Source organism: Dasypus novemcinctus, chromosome 10 (assembly GCF_030445035.2).
Source record: "Dasypus novemcinctus isolate mDasNov1 chromosome 10, mDasNov1.1.hap2, whole genome shotgun sequence".
NCBI lineage: Eukaryota > Metazoa > Chordata > Mammalia > Cingulata > Dasypodidae > Dasypus > Dasypus novemcinctus.
In genome coordinates, this window is record NC_080682.1 from 68,146,802 (window position 1) to 68,166,150 (window position 19,349).

The 19,349-nt window shown below is 35.4% G+C and overlaps 1 protein-coding gene across 1 annotated transcript in view; it reads right to left on the reverse strand.

Annotated features, from left to right (window-relative positions):
* The window catches only part of LUZP2 (leucine zipper protein 2), a 608,759-nt gene that overhangs the window by 330,379 nt on the left and 259,031 nt on the right, over nucleotides 1–19,349 (reverse strand). Inside the window, exon 5 of the mRNA XM_023592163.3 lies at nucleotides 10,647–10,709. Within this exon, the coding sequence (XP_023447931.1) occupies nucleotides 10,647–10,709 (63 nt within the window). The remainder of the gene's footprint in view (nucleotides 1–10,646; nucleotides 10,710–19,349) is intronic.

Here is a 19,349-nt window from a genome sequence, read left to right on the forward strand (position 1 = left end):
TGATTTGGGGGATCTGAAATGAGCAAAATATTCCTTACATGCTCCTATTTTGGAGACTGTAAGGAAACGAGTGAGGATGGTCGTAAGTAGTAGGAGTGTTTGATGGTTTTCTGGATATATTTTATTTTACCATTCAACATCTCATTACACCACACTAACCCCATTCTGTACTGTACTATAGTTATTTTGTGTAATATTTGTAATTATTATTGTACCATTATGTATTATATGGCTTGAAGTGCTCTCAGTTATATAACAATATATGTCATTTCTTATGCCTCTCATGGTTTTGGATTTTTTTAATGAAATTTCATCATATTTTTATGACTCTAGAATATAGCACAATGTCAGAAAAATATTGTGAATTAAATATGTGCTTATTTTATTAATGAATATATGAGGAAATAATCTATATTCCTTCAATTCCTGTTAAAAAAATTGTCTAAGCTGATAATATACAAAAGTGAATGGTTTCTAGTACATTTTAAATACTGGATGTGATGTGGGCCCTGGGTGGGAGGCTCTTTGTCTCTTCGGAGATAACCTTAACTTAGGCTGTCTGTCCTGACTTGTGGGTGTGGGATGATGGGGGGCTGCTGTCCTGGCCCTTGGTGACCGTGGCAATGACTCCAATCCCAGGAAACAGTTTATCAATGCAAACTCTATAGACTTTGAATATTCAGGGGAAATGCAAACCAAATGTGCTAAAAGTTTATCTAGAATGTATGAAGTCCATGCTAAAAGCTTACCTAGGATGTGGAAGATATGTGCTAATTCAAGCCTATTGAGAACTGAAACAAAAGAACCATTTGGTCTTTCCTCTCTGTATAAAAGGGGCTCAAAAATCTTGTTCAGGGCTCGGGATTGAAATAGAAAGCTCCCGAGTCCGGCCAGCTGTCAATAACCATTTTTCCTTCTCCAAATCATTCCTCAGTCCTGGCCTCTCTATACACAAACAACTGAACCTCTCTCAAATTCTACAACAGATGCAACACCAGAATAACCAGTTAACCAAAATTTCTCAAGAATGATCACTCAAGAGGCCAATTACCAGGAATAAAGTGAAAAGCTGTGATTAAACCATATAAAAACTTGGTGGGCATATCCTGGACTCAGTATATATCTGAATCAAACTCTTACACCTATTCGTCTGCAAGCAGGCATGAGAATCCATTTTCAAACTGAAGACCTTGAAGTGTTGTGGAATTTAAGAGAAGTTCAATTATTTTAGTATAGAGAGGCCAGGACTCAGGAATGATTTTGAGAAGGAAAAATGGTTTATTGACGGCCGGCCGGACTCGGGAGCTTTCTGTTTGAATCCCGAGCCCCGAACAAGATTTTCAAACGTCTTTTATACAGAGAGGAAAGGCCAAATGGTCCCTTTGTTTCAGTTCTCAATAGGCTTCAATTAGCATATATCTCTTTCACATCTTAGGTAAGCTTTTAGCAAGGACTCCAGACATTTTAGATAAGCCTTGGTTTTTGCATTTCCCCTAAATACTTAAAGTTTATAGCCCTTGCTTTGTTAAACATTTCCTGGGACTGGAGCCTGCTGGTCCCTAAGAGCAGGACTGCAGCCTCTTACCGTTTCACACCCACAAGTCAAACAACTTAGTTATCTCTGAAGAGACAAAGAGCCTTCCACCCATAGCCCACATCAGAAGCACTCTATCACATTACGAATTATTCCATCATCTTCACTTGAGTGTGTTTATTGAGGTGAGAATATGGAATAATTTCCTTTAGAAAGACTTACAACCACAAAAACTGGATGAAAATGGGTTTCCTTCTTAAAACTCACTCGAATGTCCTCTAAATCAGTGGTTATTGACCTTCTTCTATTATTTGATATTTTAATTATGGACTCCCTGTGCGAATTTGGGCTCTTTCTGAAAAAACACATGTGGACGTATACATTGCTCTTTTCTTTTAACATTTTAGGATAATGAGAGGTTCCCTGATATCAATTTTTCTATCTTATAGGGTCACTGAGCATCCCAATTCTATAAAATATTAAAATTGGAATTCTGTCTCAATATCTAAATTTGGACGTAGAGTTTAGTGTTTTCTTAATTCCCTTAAGCATACAGTGTTAAATAATGTGTTTCTACAATTTGTTGCTAAAAACAGTCTTAAATATGATTTTAACTTATTTTCTCTGAGCACAGAGGCCTAGCCCTGGGTTGTTTCTCTTAGGAATGTGAGTTATAAGTCTCTAGGGAAGGTAAAATTCCTAACCTCAAGAAGTCTGCCTCCAGTTGAGGAAATAATTCAGATAAAAGCAAAGATAAAGTTACAAGGTAACAATAAACAAGATGGTGTGTGCATACATTAGATGCTTTAACATACGCATGTGGACAATTGAATGCTTTTTCAGTGGTACTCAGAAGATGTTTCTGAACTACTAAGAATTCTTTGTCGATGGCCTGTTGCTTACTAAGGCTAGTCACCTTGGCCTGTAACCCTTCACTTTAACCCTTCATTATGAACAGCTGCTTTTCATACAGGATAGCTAATTTTTAGAACATTGTTTACACATTGTAAATATTTTACATAGTGTTAAACTAATATTTATAACGAAAATTTAACACAAACAGCCCAAACACCTCTATTTCAAAAGCTCATTACAGAACTAGGTCAGTCATGACTGATGTTCTCCTTATCAGTCATGATCCTTGCAAAACTTAGATACAGAAATTATTTACGTAAGAAAACAGACACGATGGGACTCATCTTGCTGATGCAAGAGCATACCTGTGTGTGGTTCTGGAGCCTGCAATGGTGGAGGCAAAGTATAGTTTGGTAGCTTCCCGATCATGGCAGAGGTAGCCCTTACTTAACACAACCAGCCCTGGATTTTTTGAGGGGAAGTTGGTCCTAAACTTCAACTTGCAAGTTGTATTTTCAGTTCCCCTAACAATTTTTGTGAGGTTTCTATATGCCTTAATAAATCCCTTTCTGCTAAGGATTCTTTTTGCCAATAACTAAGAACAACAACTCCTGCAAAGCCCATTAAATGTCATGTTCTTTTCCTTATGTCCCTGGACATTTGTCAACAGCTATTTGAAAATCCACAGATTGGCCTGAGACAAGTCCTTTGGCAGGATTTCTCTAAAAGGAACCTTTAGCAATAGTAATAAAACAAAAGATAAAAGGACATTAAATCAGTTCATAATAGGAAATAGAGGAGGCAGATTAGTGAATCAAAGTTGGGTTGAACTGAATGGGCCATACAAAAAATAGGTGAGCAAAAGCAATGAAATAGTGGAAAGAGAGGAAAGAGAGCCATGAGGTAATGAGAGACAAAGGCTTTCACTGAAAGAGAAGCTTTGATGAGTTTCTGATTTTCCACCACTTAGTACAATCAGGTTCATTTCACGATTCTTGATGTAATTATTATTTTTTAGTGTGATTCCCTATTTCATCTTTACCTCAAATGATCTTGAATATATCTCAGTCAAAATAATCCATTATATATATCCATACTAAAACACACTATCAAAAATGAGAATGGGGGGGAAATTACAGCCCTGGAGTTTTCTTTCCGCCCTCCCTACCTTCTTTCCTTCCTCACCCTTTCCTCCCTCCCTCTCCCTTCTTTCATCTCCCTTTTATTTCCATTCACTCAAATTAATGTAGACTTTTGAAAATAATCTCCATCAAGTATTGCAACCTATTTATTCCTTTAAAAAAGAACTAATTTAATATGTTCCAGAAATTTCTTCAGCATACTAGGCACTCAATTGTTTACAGCCTTATACCTAGGACTTAATGTTTCTACCTTCAAATTGTAGATCCTAGAGGAAACTGACTACATTATCATGAATTAAAAATTTGCAGTAGTGTTAATCTCTTGTGTTAATGAGGTGAAATCTCTTAGTAGTCTCTTCTGTGCTCACAGTTTAGTGCAGTGAAAAATCGAGGTTTTTGAAAGCGCTAAGTCATCGCTAAAAGGACTTAAGGTGGGAATGCAGAAGGATCCAAACATTCTGGAGGACAGTTTGGCGGTTTTTCAAAAACCTAGCCATAGATTTGCCATATGACCCAGCAATTCCACTGATGGGTATATACCCAATAGAACTGAAAACAAGGACACAAACCGATATATGCACACCACTGTTCATAGCAGCATTGTTCACTATTGCCAAAAGTTGGAATCAACCCAAATGCCCATCAACAGATGAATGGATAAATAAATTGTGGTATATACATACAATGGAATACTACTCGGCTTTAAGAACAAATACATTACAAACACACTTGATAACATGGATGAATCTTGAAACCTTATGTTGAGTGAAGCAACTCAGGCATTGAAGGACAAATACTACATGACCTGGATGATATGAAACAAGTAAACCAAGCTGCCTCAGAAAGCTAGAGACTGGATTACAGGAAATTGGGGGGTAAAGGAGGGATGTAAGCTGACACCTACATAGGTGAAATCTATGATAAGCTGGAGGTATTTGTACAAGGAAGGGATAAAATGGGGGCATAGGGTTACCTTTGGGTGGGGCCTTGTGGGCTTGAGGGGGGTTAGGGATGGGAGGATGGGTAATATTGTCCAAGAAATTGGGGGGAGGGTGGGGCAACATAACGAACATAGGAGATTCTCAGGTATTTGGTTGAGAGTATAATTCTGAGAAAACCTTTTCAAAAATATAATAAGGAAAATTACCTGTTTAAGATACTTAAAGGGGATAATCTGATGCAGGACAGGCTCCTAGGGAATATGTGAATGCTCATTTTGCCATAGTGGGTTATACCATTGGATAGAGACCCATATAATGAGAGTGAAGGCATACACACATCCTGGGGAGGAGTGATGCCATCAAATAGAGGGAAATGTATCTCTCAAGAGAAATGGTGGCTCCCAGTGCATTAAGGAAGTTGAGCATGTCAAGCCCTCAACATCTTTGCAAGTATCTCCTAACATGGCCCTTCAAGCAATGAAGATTGACTGTCACTATGGGCCCTAAGGGGAGAGGAAAAAACATATTGAATAGATGGAACCAATGTAACTGTGTGGGCAATAGAAGTGTTTCACAAGAGTATGCAAGGATGGATATAAGACATGTGAAATTACACCAAAAATATATAGGGGCTGATAGGCTAAAATGCAAATCATAATGTAAAACATAAGACAACTAAAAATTTAGAAAATTGTATAGTCTAAAATATAAACCACAATGTAAACACAAATGTTACCTTGTTTGAAAGCTATTGTCTCAATATCTGTACATCAGTTCCTGTAAATATAGTATGAATATGTAAAAAGATTATTGCTGTGAAAGGGAAAAGGTTTTATGTTGGATATGTGGGAGTACTATACATTATATATATATGAATTACATGATCTTGAACTCCTGTGAAGATAAGCTTAATAATTAGAAAAAAGAAAAGAAAAAGATTGGACGTAGACACTGAGGAAAAGATGGAAGTAGTTTCCTTGCCAATTTGCATACAGGGCAACACTTATTGCAGTGATGGAAAGCAAAACATCAAAGCAAAGCTTTTGCATTTTTTAATTTTTTGATACCCAATTTATTTTTACCATAATTTTTCCAAATTAATATGTATTCTATATCTAACCTTTAAACTCATCGCTATATTCCATTTTACTATTAAGGGAAACTGGCAATATATTGGGCTTCATTTTTCAGGAAGTTTTGGATCACAGAGAGGTTCAACAATGGCAGCAGAGGAATACTGGTGTGGGATGTTATTGTCAGGGGCCACATATGGTTGGCAGGGAGTTCTACAGGGCGTATATCCAGGGTACATAAAAATGTTTGCATATTTTCATAGTGGATACAGTTGAAAACAACAACTGAGGGAGTGCTGAGTTCCTAGCCAGGGGAGTCCTATCACAGTCCCTAAAGGAAGAGCAACAATCCCCCAAGTGCAACAGCAATGACCAAAAAAGAATGAAGGTCCAACAACGAGCCCTTGACACTTATGTCTATGCTTGTGAGCCTGTACACCTGAAATAAGAACAAGGCCTAGAGCGGCAGTGTGCCTAAGAGTTACCCTCTGTGAGCCTCCGTGTTAGTCAAATGTGGCCAGTCTTGAAGCCAAACTCAGCATGTAAATGTGTTGCCTTTCCCCCAGAGTGGAACATAACTCCCAGGGATGAGCCTCCCTGGTGCTGAGTGATTACTACCAAGTACCAGCTGATGATGTAACTAGAAAATGACTTTGAATAAAAGGGTCAACTCGGACCAGCAGAATATCTCAGTCTACATATAATACCAGGAGTTAAAAATGCTTTTTGACCTGAATCAAGGGGGAAATGGGAAGGACAAATGAGTTTATATGGCTGTGAGTCTCCAAAAAGAGCTGGGAGGTTATCAGAGGGGTTGCCCTTATGCACACCTCAGCAGAGTCCCAGAGACAGATGAAGTAGATATAACCCCGGATTATGGTTCTTCTGAAAGCTACAGAGATCCACAGATTCTATGGTCATGGCAGATGGAGTTCAGTGCCATGCCAGTTGGCCCTTCTTTGGAGTTTGTGTTTCTGTGTGATGGAGCTGGACCCAGAGGTGATCTTTTTTCCCAAGCCTCTCCTGTTACTTTTACCAGAACTGTAGTTGGAGCTGGAGTTTAATATATATCCAGGGGATCTGAATCTCTGGACTGACCATACGATAGCCAGGCCCTGAGCCTCAACAGACTTCAGCTCCTATACTCTGCTTTGTTAGACTTAACCCAGTCAGCTAACATGGAGTTAAAGAAGGTCAACCATCACACCATGGAGCCAAGAGTGCCTACAACTGAAAGCAGCATCCATATGGAATCTAAGCCCCCCTTGATAAAGATGTGGAGTGGACACAACCATTCCAAGGTCCACAGGATGGAGGAATACAACATGGATGAGTGTGGACTTACTGATATTCTATTCATGAACTATTGTGATTAGTAATTGAAGAAAATGTGGCATAGGTGTGGAGAAAGTGGCCATGGTGGCTGCTGGGTGTGGGGAATGGAAAGAAGAGGTGAGATGTGGAGGCATTTTCGGGACTAGGAGTTGTCCTGGGTGATGCTACTGGGACAGTTACCAGACATTGTATGTCCTCCCATGGCCCATTGGATGGAACGTGGGAGAGTGTGGGTTATGATGTGGACCATTGACCATGATGTGCAGCAGTGCTCAGAGATGTATTCACCAAATGCAATGAATGTCTCATGATGATGGAGGAGATTGTTGCTATGGGGGGAGGAGTGGGGTGATGGTGGTGGGGGGTATAAGGGGACCTAATATTTTTTTAATGTAATATTAAAAAAATAAAGACAAAAAATAAAAATAAAAAGAAGCACACCAAAAGAAAAAAAATAAAACTATTATTCATTTGAAAAATAGAAACACTAAAAAAAATAAAATAAAAAATAAAAGGACTTAAGACAAGCACTTCTGTATATTTTTAAGCTTTCTTATTACCTCCTTATACTGATAAGGGTTTTTCTAAACTTTGACAAGGCCTTGTCCTAATTGCTTTGAACATTAACATACTGGGGTACATTTACATGTAAACCAATATGATATATGGTTTTATGACATTTTTCTGGCACACTTCAGTTGCTAATACGGGAATTTGGTATGAAGAAATGTGCATTGAGGAAGAATAGACTGGATTTTAATGTTCTGTGCAAGAGAATGTAAACAGAAAAGAAGAAGGCCATGGCTGGAAATTGGAGACTTCTTAAATCTCAGTGTAGCTCCTGTAAACAACAATCCAAGGCACAGATTAAAACTGGTGCCCTAGAAAAGATAAAGATGATAGAGATCAATAGATGAAATAAAGATGCTTGAAATGAGCTAAGCAGATCTGCCACTCTTTCCAGTTCTACTCTCCATTCTCTTTATTAAAAATTACTTCACTACTTCTTTTCTCTTTCATACTAATTTTCTCCTTATAATTTCCAGTGTTCTTTCCCTATTAAGATTTTAGATTCTGAAGGTTCTGCCTTTCCTTCAGTCACAGACTCCCATGCCTACCTGGATGTGAAAACCAAATTACTTTCTGCTCTTCATGAAGTTTCTTTTGTTAAAAAGAATGACATTTTTCCCCTGCATGGAATATTTTAAATCTTAAATTAAAAATTAAATCGCTAGGTGCTTATGTAATAGTTTTAAGGTACTTGACTTCACTTTTCAAACAAACGTTGACCATTCTTCAACAAATTTTTCAACAGTTCTTCTGCAAGAACTTCTCTAACAACTCATTTAGAAGTAATTACTCAGGGGATCTCAAGCTTCGCCCAGAAGTTTATTTCTATTTGTATTTTCTTCCTCACATCACCTATTTTGTTTAATCAAATTACCTGTTTTTCTTTACTTCTAACCTATGTATCTTCCAGGCAGTGCCCATATAACTTTACTGTAACAGAGTAGGGATCAAATATTTTTTGTTCATTAAGTCCACCTGGATCAACGCTAGTGACCATTTAAAAAAAATAGTAAAGTTAGTGAATAACAGATTGATGTGGGCTATGGGTGGGAGGCTCTTTGTCTCTTTGGAGATAACCTTAACCTAGGCTGTCTGTCCTGACTTGTGCGTGTGGGATGATGGGGGGCTGCAGTCCTGCCCTTGGTGACCATGGCAATGACTCCAGTCCCAGGAAGCAGTTTATCAATGCAAACTCTATAGACTTTGAATATTCAGGGGAAATGCAAACCAAATGTGCTAAAAGTTTATCTAGAATGTATGAAGTCCATGCTAAAAGCTTACCTAGGATGTGGAAGATATATGCTAATTCAAGCCTATTGAGAACTGAAACAAAAGAACCATTTGACCTTTCCTCTCTGTATAAAAGGGACTCAAAAATCTTGTTCGGGGCTGGGGTTTGAAACAGAAAGCTCCCAAGTCTGGCCGACCGTCAATAAACCATTTTTCCTTCTCAAAATCATTCCTAAGTCCTGGCCTCTCTATACACAAATAATTGAACCTCTCTCAAATTCTACAAGATAATGACACATTGTTCACTGTCCATTTTCATAAAGCAGTCCAAACAAATTTGCTTTAAATTTTCTTCCCACAGATTTTCAATAGGAAAAAATTAGTAGTAGTAAATTGAGGTACACGACTGTTACATCTAATAGTACTAGAGTGGCATTTCTTTAATAATAACTCTATCTACACAGAAAAATATTACACTATAAAAATATCCCACTTAAAACATTCTTAGTCTTATTTATTTGCTATATTTACTCACTTTGAATAATCTATATATGATTTTGAAACAGCTTCCTCCTTGGTTAAATGGTATATTGAGAAAAAAAATCTGACATTAAAAATTAACTAATGTTATTTTTATAAAGATATAAATTAACCCATAATATTCTCATTGTCATACAATTGGGTTCAAGTTGTACTTTGTATGTGTACATGCATATGTGCACAAGTAGATTTTCTCCTACTTTAATACTGTTTTTAGCATCTTCTTTACCAAACTCCCTCTGCTTTAAATGGGCAGTTGGTAGATTTTGGGTTGGGTAATCATGCCCTCTCACTGAGCCCTGACCAAACCCTAGTAAATAAGAAATTAGTCAATATGTCCAGGATTCTGATAATTCTAGTCCATTGCTATTTTCCACCATAAAAAGGAAATCTGGAATATATAAGAATCAAGGTAAATATTATTAAGTCCACGCATCACACATTCTTAGTCAAGAAAAAGATCATTAGAACGAATTGAACACACACGATATCATCAAAAAGCCATATAAAAATTTCCTTGCTCTCCCTTCTCGTGTACTTTCTCCCTACATTGGAGAAACCATTTTAATACCATAATCAAGAGTACTGGTGCTACATATTGTTATCAACACTTATGTAAATTCACTTTTTTGACCTTGAAACCAGACAGAAATCGTATAGGAATAATGTAGTTCATCTGTTATTTAAATGTCTAATTTAAAAAAAGGAAGGAATGATAGCAGGAAGGAAGAAAGGAGGAACATTAGTGAAGTCTAAAGAGGTTGATTTGTTATTTCAAAATAAACCATAAGTAGTGGGACTGATCATGGAAGGTTTATCATTAAATAATCATGGCAAAACGATCCTAATTAACTAGTTACATTCAACAATAAAGGGAGTAAAAAGGTAGAAATGGAAAAGTGATGGAGATATGGTAGAAAATAAAAAAGTTGTATAACAAGATAGACAAAGAATCAAAAGAGAAAAACAAAACAGTATTTTATCCTCACATTTGAAAGGATATAGTGAAAGGGGTTACACACCTTATTTATGTGGCCAAATCTGCATTACTCTGAGAGTATCCTAAATAAGTATTTCATTCTACATTGTTTCTGCTGTATCGTGCAATGTATAGCTAGCTTTTTTAGTCAGTGCAGTGTTGCAATTTGTAGACAAATTCATGAATTGAAAATTAATTTTAATATTAGACCACCCAACAAGATATGATCACAAAGTAAAATAGCTAGAAATGTTTAATGACATTAAATGTAAGAATTAACCACATGCTTTGAAATTCTGAGCCTTACAGTTCCTCTCCACTAGCACATAAAGACATAACTGAGAGTCAAGTTTGCATGTGATCATTATTCCAAACTTGTGGCAAATTTATATATGTTTGTGTGTATTCTTTGATTTACATAAAATTTTCCTGAAATATAACTCTTACCTCATTCTGGAGATCTCGGATCATTTTGCTCTTTCTTTCCACTTCAGTCTTTAAAAAATTAATCTGAAAATGAAAATAATATTAATAAGTACATTACATATTAATTTCCACAGCTTTGTAAAATTTATTTGCATAATTTGGGGGGGTATAGCGAAACAATTATTTCTTTCCTAACAAATACTGACAAAGAGCAAAGCATTAGCACTGAGGGATTACTACCATCACCAGCTGGTGATACAACTAGAAAAAGGTCTTGAATAAAAGGAAGAAATGGTAAAGACAAATGAGTTTATATGGCTAAGAGATTTCAAAATGAGTGAGGAGGTCACCAGAGGGGCCACGCTTAAGCACGTCTCAGCAGGAGCTAAAGACAGCCAAAGTAGATATAATCCCAGATACTGGTTCTCCTGAGGGCTACGGAGACACACAGGTTCTAGGGTCAAGACAGATGGCTCTGGAGTTCAGTGCTTTGCCAGTGGGCTCTACTTTGGAATTTGTGTTCCTGAGTGTGATGGAATTTGACTCAGATGTGACCTTTCTACACATGCCTCTTCTGTTACCTTTACTGAGCCTGTGGTTGGCACTGGGATTTGCGTAGACTCAGGAGACTTGAATATCTGGACTGTCCATCTGTCAGCTGGGCCCTGAGCCTAAGCAGAGTTGCAATACCTACTCTCTGGTTTGTTGGACTTATCCAGGTCAGCTGATGGGGAGGTGAGTATGGTCAACCACCATACCAGGGAACCAAGTGTGTCTACAACTGCAAGCAGGAAAATCACATCCATCAGCCATGTGGGATCTAAGCCCCCTCTCAACTTAGAGGTGGAATGGATTTTGCCATCCCAGGGTCCACGGGATGGAAGAATATAATATGGATTGGAGTGGACTTGCTGGTATTCTACTATAGAACTGTTGTGACTCTATCAATGGAAGTAATTGTATCATTGTTGTGGAGACAATGGCCATGGGAGTGCTGAGGGCAGGGAGAAGAAGGAAGAGGTGTGATATGGGGCATTTTTTGGGACTGGGAGTTGCCCTGAATAATGTTGCAGGGACAAATGCAGGACATTGTATATCCTACCATAACTCACTGGATGGACTGGGGGAGAGTGTGAACTACAATGTAAACTATGGTCCCTGCGGTGTGGCAGTGCTCCAAATGTATTCACCAAATGTAATGAATGTGCCTTACTGATGAAAGGGGATGTTGATGTGGGAGGAGTGGGGGAGGGGGTGGTGAGTAGGGTATATGGGAACCTCTTATGTTTTTTAACGTAACCTTTTGTGTGTCTTTAAAAAAAGGACAATAATAAAAAATTAAAAAATATATATATACAAAAAAGAACAGCATTAAATTTTTCATTAAACAAAATATTCATTACTCAATTCACACATGTTCACTGATTATATAAACAATATACTTTTCTCATGTAATAAAATTTAATAAAATATTTTCATTTGAGAGACCATGCACATTAGGACAATGATTCTCTTTGTCTCTTTCTTAGGTAAACCTCAATAAAAAATGTGGTTCTTCTAAAATAATAGATTGTAAATTGGGGAATAGATTTCTCTTTCAAAACATTCTCCAGCTAATTTGGACTTGTAGCCAGGTTTGGGATCAATTGCATCAGGATTTTCCTCACCCCAAAAGGGAGGAACAATAAAACACTATCCTCCAGGGACCATGATGTCCCTTCCTGGATGCAGTATCATTGGGAGCTGTGATTTAGGCCAGTTATTCCAATTGTATTTATATAAAGGCAGCAGATTTACCTGCCCTGAGTACTTTGATATAAAGGCATTATGCACAGTGGTTAAGATTTGAGAATTTATCATCATAGCAGGATCACTATGATAAAAGCTGGTTTATGAGAGTCGATGAAACATTTGATTTCTACAATATTCAGGTGTGAAACTGTTGGTGAAATATGTATCTATAAAACACTAATACCAAAGGCTTATCATTTCTGGTAGGGGCAACAATTCACTAATCAAAAATCGATTTATTTTCTAATTACTTATTTTTTGCTTTCTTTCACTGTGTTCTTTTTCCTCTACTTTTAATAACCATGGATGAATTTTTTAAAGTGTTTTAAGTGTCAAGAGAAAAAAAGATGATCATTGGCAAACGTAACTAAACACTTCCTGCAGAGGTAAATTTATATAAAATTCATGAGACGGAGGCAGAGTATTCCAGGCAAAGCGGTATTATAAAATATCCCTTACAAAAAGATCTCCACGAAAACCAGCATCCAGGAAAATATTATAAAGAGCCCAAATATATACCAATAAGGGGTTACTGAAATTAATTATGGAGCTTCTCACAAATGGAATATTATATAATTACAAGAAGAACAAGTTTAATCTGTGAATATTCATATAGAAAAAAATCTAAGATGCATTTTTAAATGAGAAAGTACAAAACAGTATAAAAGTTACTATCATCTGTGTAAAAGAGTAATTCACACATAAATAGTACATACCCAATAAACTCACATACACAATCGTACACACTCACATGTAGTCATTTAGATACACGGGTACATAGGTATATATACATTTTCATACCACACTCCCTATCAATTAAATAAAAATCTCTGGAGATAGCATACGGTCATCAGGATTTTTAAAAAATGCCCCAAGACCACCTCTAGATAAACTGAATAATGCACATTCTGATTCAATAGATCTGGAGAGGACAGTTTCTTTAATATTCTAGGTAATGCACTTAGTGTTGTTAAACTTTCGGCCAGAGTTTGAATAGAAAGGGCTTAAACCAGTACTGAGTAATACACATATAAAGCAACCTACATGTACAGGAGTTTTAAATTTTCTGCTAACATACATTAAAGTAAAACCAAAACAAGCAATCAAAATAAACAAAGGTCAAATTAATTTTACTGGTATATTTTACTTAATTCAGTATATTCAAAATGTTATAATTTCAATATGTAATTAATTGTAAATTATATAACTGATATCCTCTATTGGTAACACGTCTTTGAAATCCCATGTGCACATCCCATTTGGACAAGCTGCAATTTTGATGCCCAAAAACTTCATGTATCTGTCTACTGCCTATGTATTGCACAACAAAGTCTTAAAGCAGATCCCAGGAATGATACAAAAGTGACTGGTGCTATGAGTTCTCTCTGGGAAGAGAATGAACCAATGCGCTGGAAATCATGTTCAGGAGGAAGATAAATTTTCATTGCTCATTCAGCTTTTTATTTTTTATTTATTTTTAGTTCTGAAACATTTCATGCATAAAGAAAAGAAGTAATATGCAAAATGTCTGTGGATCAACCCTAAGATTGAACAGATGTAAACATTTTGTCCAATTATCTTCAGGTCATTTTGTAAAGAAAATGTTACAGGCATTAGGTAAAGGCCCCACCTAATTTTTTCCCTTCTCTTTGCTCAGAGGTAACCCATATTACCTCTGGTGAGTGTTAATCCTGTGTACGTTTTTGTACATTTTATTTATTGTGAAAGTTTCCAGGAAAAATAAAGACTATTGCTTTGTGTTAAAATTTTATGAATTATGTGCTGAAATCTTCTGCAACTTATTTCTTTTATGAAGTCAACTTTATATTTGTGAGATTTACCCATATATCTTTTATATAAAACCAAATCATTCACTGTAACTAGTGAATTTTGTTATGGTAGTTATCCCAATTGTGGGTGAAAATTACTGAATTATTCATGGTATAGGCCAGCGACTGTAGCCAACAGACCCCTAAATGCAGTAGCTTAATAAGGTGTGTGTTTGTACTTCTCTCATGGAATAGTATAGAGGTGGGGGACACAGGCCCAGGGGACACAGCTGAGTCGCCCAGTTCTGGGTTGCAGGTGTCAGCAGTCCATAGCTGTACCCACTGCATTCCTTTCACAGTTTCTTACATCACAGCCATTTACCAACCACTACATATGGAGAAAAAGTTCAGGGCCCAAAACAAAGTATAATCTAAATTCTGGTTCCAAGATACAGACGGGACCGATTTGATTTCTCTGGGATATTTGAACAAAGACCCTCAGAAAGCACTGTCTAGTTAGCAGCTGTGGCAGGAAAAGGACACCACGGGGTAATGTTAATGCAGTGGGAAGTCAAGTGTTGTACAGATAATTAATTTGAAGAGGAAGGCAGCCTCCTCACTTCTTTCTCCTGGACTTACTTTTCAGTAAAGGTCCATTAGAAGCCTGACAACACCTGTTTACATCCCCTCGTTTCTTGTTTCTATAGGTTTCCATACATTACCATTCCTTGAAATGGTAAGGAATTCCCAAACAAAAACATTTTGATGGCAAAAGTATACTCTAAACAGAAGCAGCAACACCCTATCCAAAAAATATCATGTCCATTTTTCAGTCATATTAATTTTTAAGGCAATTTTGAACTATAAATGTAATGATAGCAACCAAAACACAGTTGTCACACTAATGGTGCCAACAAATAGACAGTTGTAGTTGACTGATAAAGTTACCACCAGGAAGTGTCTGACATCATTCAAAAATTAGACATGTGTGCAGAGCAATATTGTTTCCCAATATACAGCTTTTACACCTGTTTCTATGCAAGCACTTTATTAGCATCTCACTCTTTTGATATGTTACAGATTTGTCTTCAATTGAAGTCATGAACTATTAAGGCTATCTTGCTTACATTAATAACCTCCTTTATCACTGACGCTATTATTTTCCTTGATTCCTCATATTTTGGTTCTGTCAAATAACTGCTATCCTCAATTAATGACTAACTGTAATTAAAAGTATAATGAAATATATTGGGTTGTCAAGACTCTAATCATTTACTATTTAAACATGAACAGAAAAACTTTGAGAAGGCATTGCTTAATTATTCAAGACATAAGAAATATTCAGTACATTTCAGAAGTTTTAGCCTTTTGACACCATTGATTTAGAATCCTGGAAGATTTTGACATACCTGGAAAAATAAGCATTTCTACAACAAGGCTATGAACTAATTCTCAGAGAAGGAAAATATCATTTATTCGCTTTGAATAAAGAATGGAGCAACATAGCAATTTGTTGTACTTAATGGGCTTGAAAGCTTGAAGCTAACTCTTACCTTTAGACTAATTATGTCTCACTTAGGGCAAGTTAAGTCGTAAAATTTAACCAGAGTAGTGAAATGCATCCAAGGAGCATTAATATCTTTAATTACTCTGGCTATAGCTGAGAGATCATTCTTCCTTGCTGTCTGTTAGGGTTTTCCACGAGGAACACAGATTTGAAAGATTTGCTACTCCATCATTTGCTTAGGAATAAAAACACATGTGAAATGTTTATAAGAAGAATTTAGAACAGAATAAGACCAAGATAGTCTCATTTCATTTTCAATTAATATTCTAAAAATGTATCTTCTTTTATATTTTTGCAATATAATAAGCACGGTCACCTTCATGTTTCATAGCCCTTTACCATAATTTTACTAAAATCAAGGGCATTTGCAACATCTTTTAAATAAAATATGCAATATTTTATTTCTATGAAAAAATTGCAGAGCAAATGACTATGTTATCAAGAGCAACACATTGAGATTATCTGCTCTTAAATCTATAATATCATAACAAGATTTATAAAATAAATTCAAAGTTTTTTCTTCTTTTGAGAGAGTAACAATTATCTGAATTTACCATTCATATCCAACCTTCAATTATATAAAATATAGTCTTCCTAGCAGAAAAATAATTTTAGAATTATTTACAGTAAACTGTTTAAAAAGTATGTAGTTTAAGCCTTAGGTAATTTAGCATCTTCAAATAGGGAGACAAAAAACAAATTATTCTGTTTGAGTCTTTACCAAAATTTGGGAAAATGTTGGAGATTTCAGTGACATGAAACCTATCTTTACCTAGGTTCCATTAGAATATCATTTTTAAAAAATTCATAATTATAATAAAATAGTCATTCTCATATTTGTTATGGTTCCTTCACAGATCTTTCTGGACTCTGAGTTAAAATAAATCAATTAATTCAAAACTTACAGCACATTCCAATGCAGAGGTAAATACATATGTATATATTAACTTCTTTTCATTGTAATGTTTGCAATTAAGGATAATGATATACATTTTATTAATATACTATTGGGTTTGAATAATACCTTGGAGTTTTTACATGTATATTTATTAGTAAAATATGTATGGCTTCATTGTTATATATATTGTCATTAATAGATTTTTGGAATGATAAATGCACTAGCTCATAAAATGACATGAATATTTTGGCACATTTTTTTTTTATTTTCCAGAAAATACTTGTGCATGTTAGAAGTTGACTATTCTTTTTAAAGTTAAATAGTAATCACCACTGAAACTAACTTTTCCCTAGAATTTTTGGGAAAGGAGGTCTTTTACTTCAATAAAATATGAACATTCTTTATTGGTTTATTCAAGTTCTTTATTCCTTCTTTCAGAAATTATGCAATGGTATATTTATTTTATAAGAATTCACCTATATATTTTCTAATTTATCATTGGACATTACACATAATACTTTTGTCTGAAATCTTATTGCGAATATGGATATTTCCCCTTTTTATTCAATATTTTAAATTTTGAATCTTTTTTTCTTAATTATTTTCAACCTTTCCAAATGTTTCCTTATCATAATAATGTTTCAAAAGAACTAGCCTTGATTTTGTTGTTGTTTGTTTGTTTTCTCTTTAATCATTTTCTTCCCTGATCTTTATAATTCTTGTCTTCCCCTTAAAGCTGCATGACCTTTTGTTCATTTATCAACTTTGTGAATTCATGTTTTCATCTTTGCATCTTTCTGATAAATGCATTTAAAGCTATCAATTCCATTTTTAAGTATTACTTTGGAAGATAGTGTTTTCATTAGCATTAAGTACTATTTCTTAATTTATTTTATAATTTCTTTTTAACCTGAAGGCTAATAGAGAATGTCATATATTTTCCTAAACTAATGAATAGTCTAGCCATTTCTATAAAAATATTTTAATTGTATCATAACAAGTTTAAAGGACATAATAGTATGGTATTGAAATTTTAAGTAATTTTTAGAACTTTATCGATTAATATATATTTTATTTCAATGAATGTTTTGTGTATGCTCAAAAAGAATATATGTATTTTTTTGGAGATTTCTATATATCTTATAGTTCACAATTGTCAATTGTATTTTATGATCCTTCTATGTATCTGCTTCCCTCTTTCTCTTGAGAGCTCTATCAAATATATATTGGTGGATGTTGCAGCTGCTTTGTTTGGTGCATACATATTTATCATGGTTTTAGCCATAATCATCTCATTCTAATTTTTTTTCTGGTATATAATGTCTTCCCTTATAATACCTTTGTTTCAATTTCTATTTGTCAGGCATTAATATTGCTGTGATTTCTTTCTTTCATGTTGTTTTCTGAATACATTTTTATAAGCTACCAACTTGTGAAAAACTGAGGAGCACAGCTAATCACTACATTTCTGTTTCTTTAACGTAAGTTCTGCCTTATGGTGTGAAGCTAGATTACTGTCAAAAATTTTTGCTTTTAACGGCAGAATTTAAAAACTGTACTTATCTTTCTTTCTTTCTCCTGGCAGAAGACATAAAGAGGCAATCATAACACAAATGATTTGGCAATAATATGTGTGCATGTGTTACTGTAGGAGCAGATAGGAGAGTTCCACATGGGAGGGCACTGAGTCTGGGGATGTCAGGAGGGAACGCAGCAGGAAATGAGTGATCTGCTCTGTGAAGTCTTTCAGGAGTTTTTCGTTTAATTGCCCAAAAGGTGATGAAGTGAGCTTTCATCTGGGTTAGGAAGGAAGAGCAGGAGACTTTTTCCTTCTGATGTTCACTTGCCTGGAACATGAATAATTGTCTAGAGTGTTCTCAACATAGGTGGTATAAAGCTCTTATCAATATCCTGCCCCAGAATGCCTCATGTGCTTATTTCTCTTAAAGGCCTTAAAGCTTTATAAGGAGTGGCACCCACTGGAGAAAACAATTTTGTTTTTACATTACAGCTGCCTGAATTTTACTCTCTTCTACTGCTCACTGTCCATTCTCTCATCACCATTTATATATTCTCATAGCAAAGACCATCAACATAGGCCCTTCCCATTGTAACCTGGGACACCTCAGGTATTACTCTTTCTGAATTTGATCATTTAGAATTTTTTTAATCTCAATTGTGAATTGTTACTATAGTAATCCATGTCTTTTCTCTAATGTATTAATCAGATAGAGGAAATAATACATTTGTCAGCTCAGAGTAATACCTATATTTGGATATTCTAAATTTGCCTTTTGTACTTTCAAAAGTTATAACTTTCTTCTTTGTATTTTAGGCAAAATTTGCTTAAACTATTAGAACAATCATGGGTTCATTCCTTGATTCCTTGTTTGGGTAAATACAAACTAGACATTTACCTTTTCTGTGTTATTCCTTTCCAATAAAGAAGAAAAAATTACTATGAAGTTTTATTATTAGGTCCTGAGGAAATAGTATATGTGAGCACTTCTGTTTTGCCGAAATTGCCATCATTTGTGATTGGGCTAGGAAAAAATCCATATTAAATGTGATGGGTCAAGGCAGCAACAGAATTACAGTTAAGAACACTCAGGAGGCTGGGTCAACTGCTAAGAATAAAGATCAGCATGATGGTGCTGCCAATAGGTGTATTCTAGTTTGTAATATCTTGTGTCTAGAAA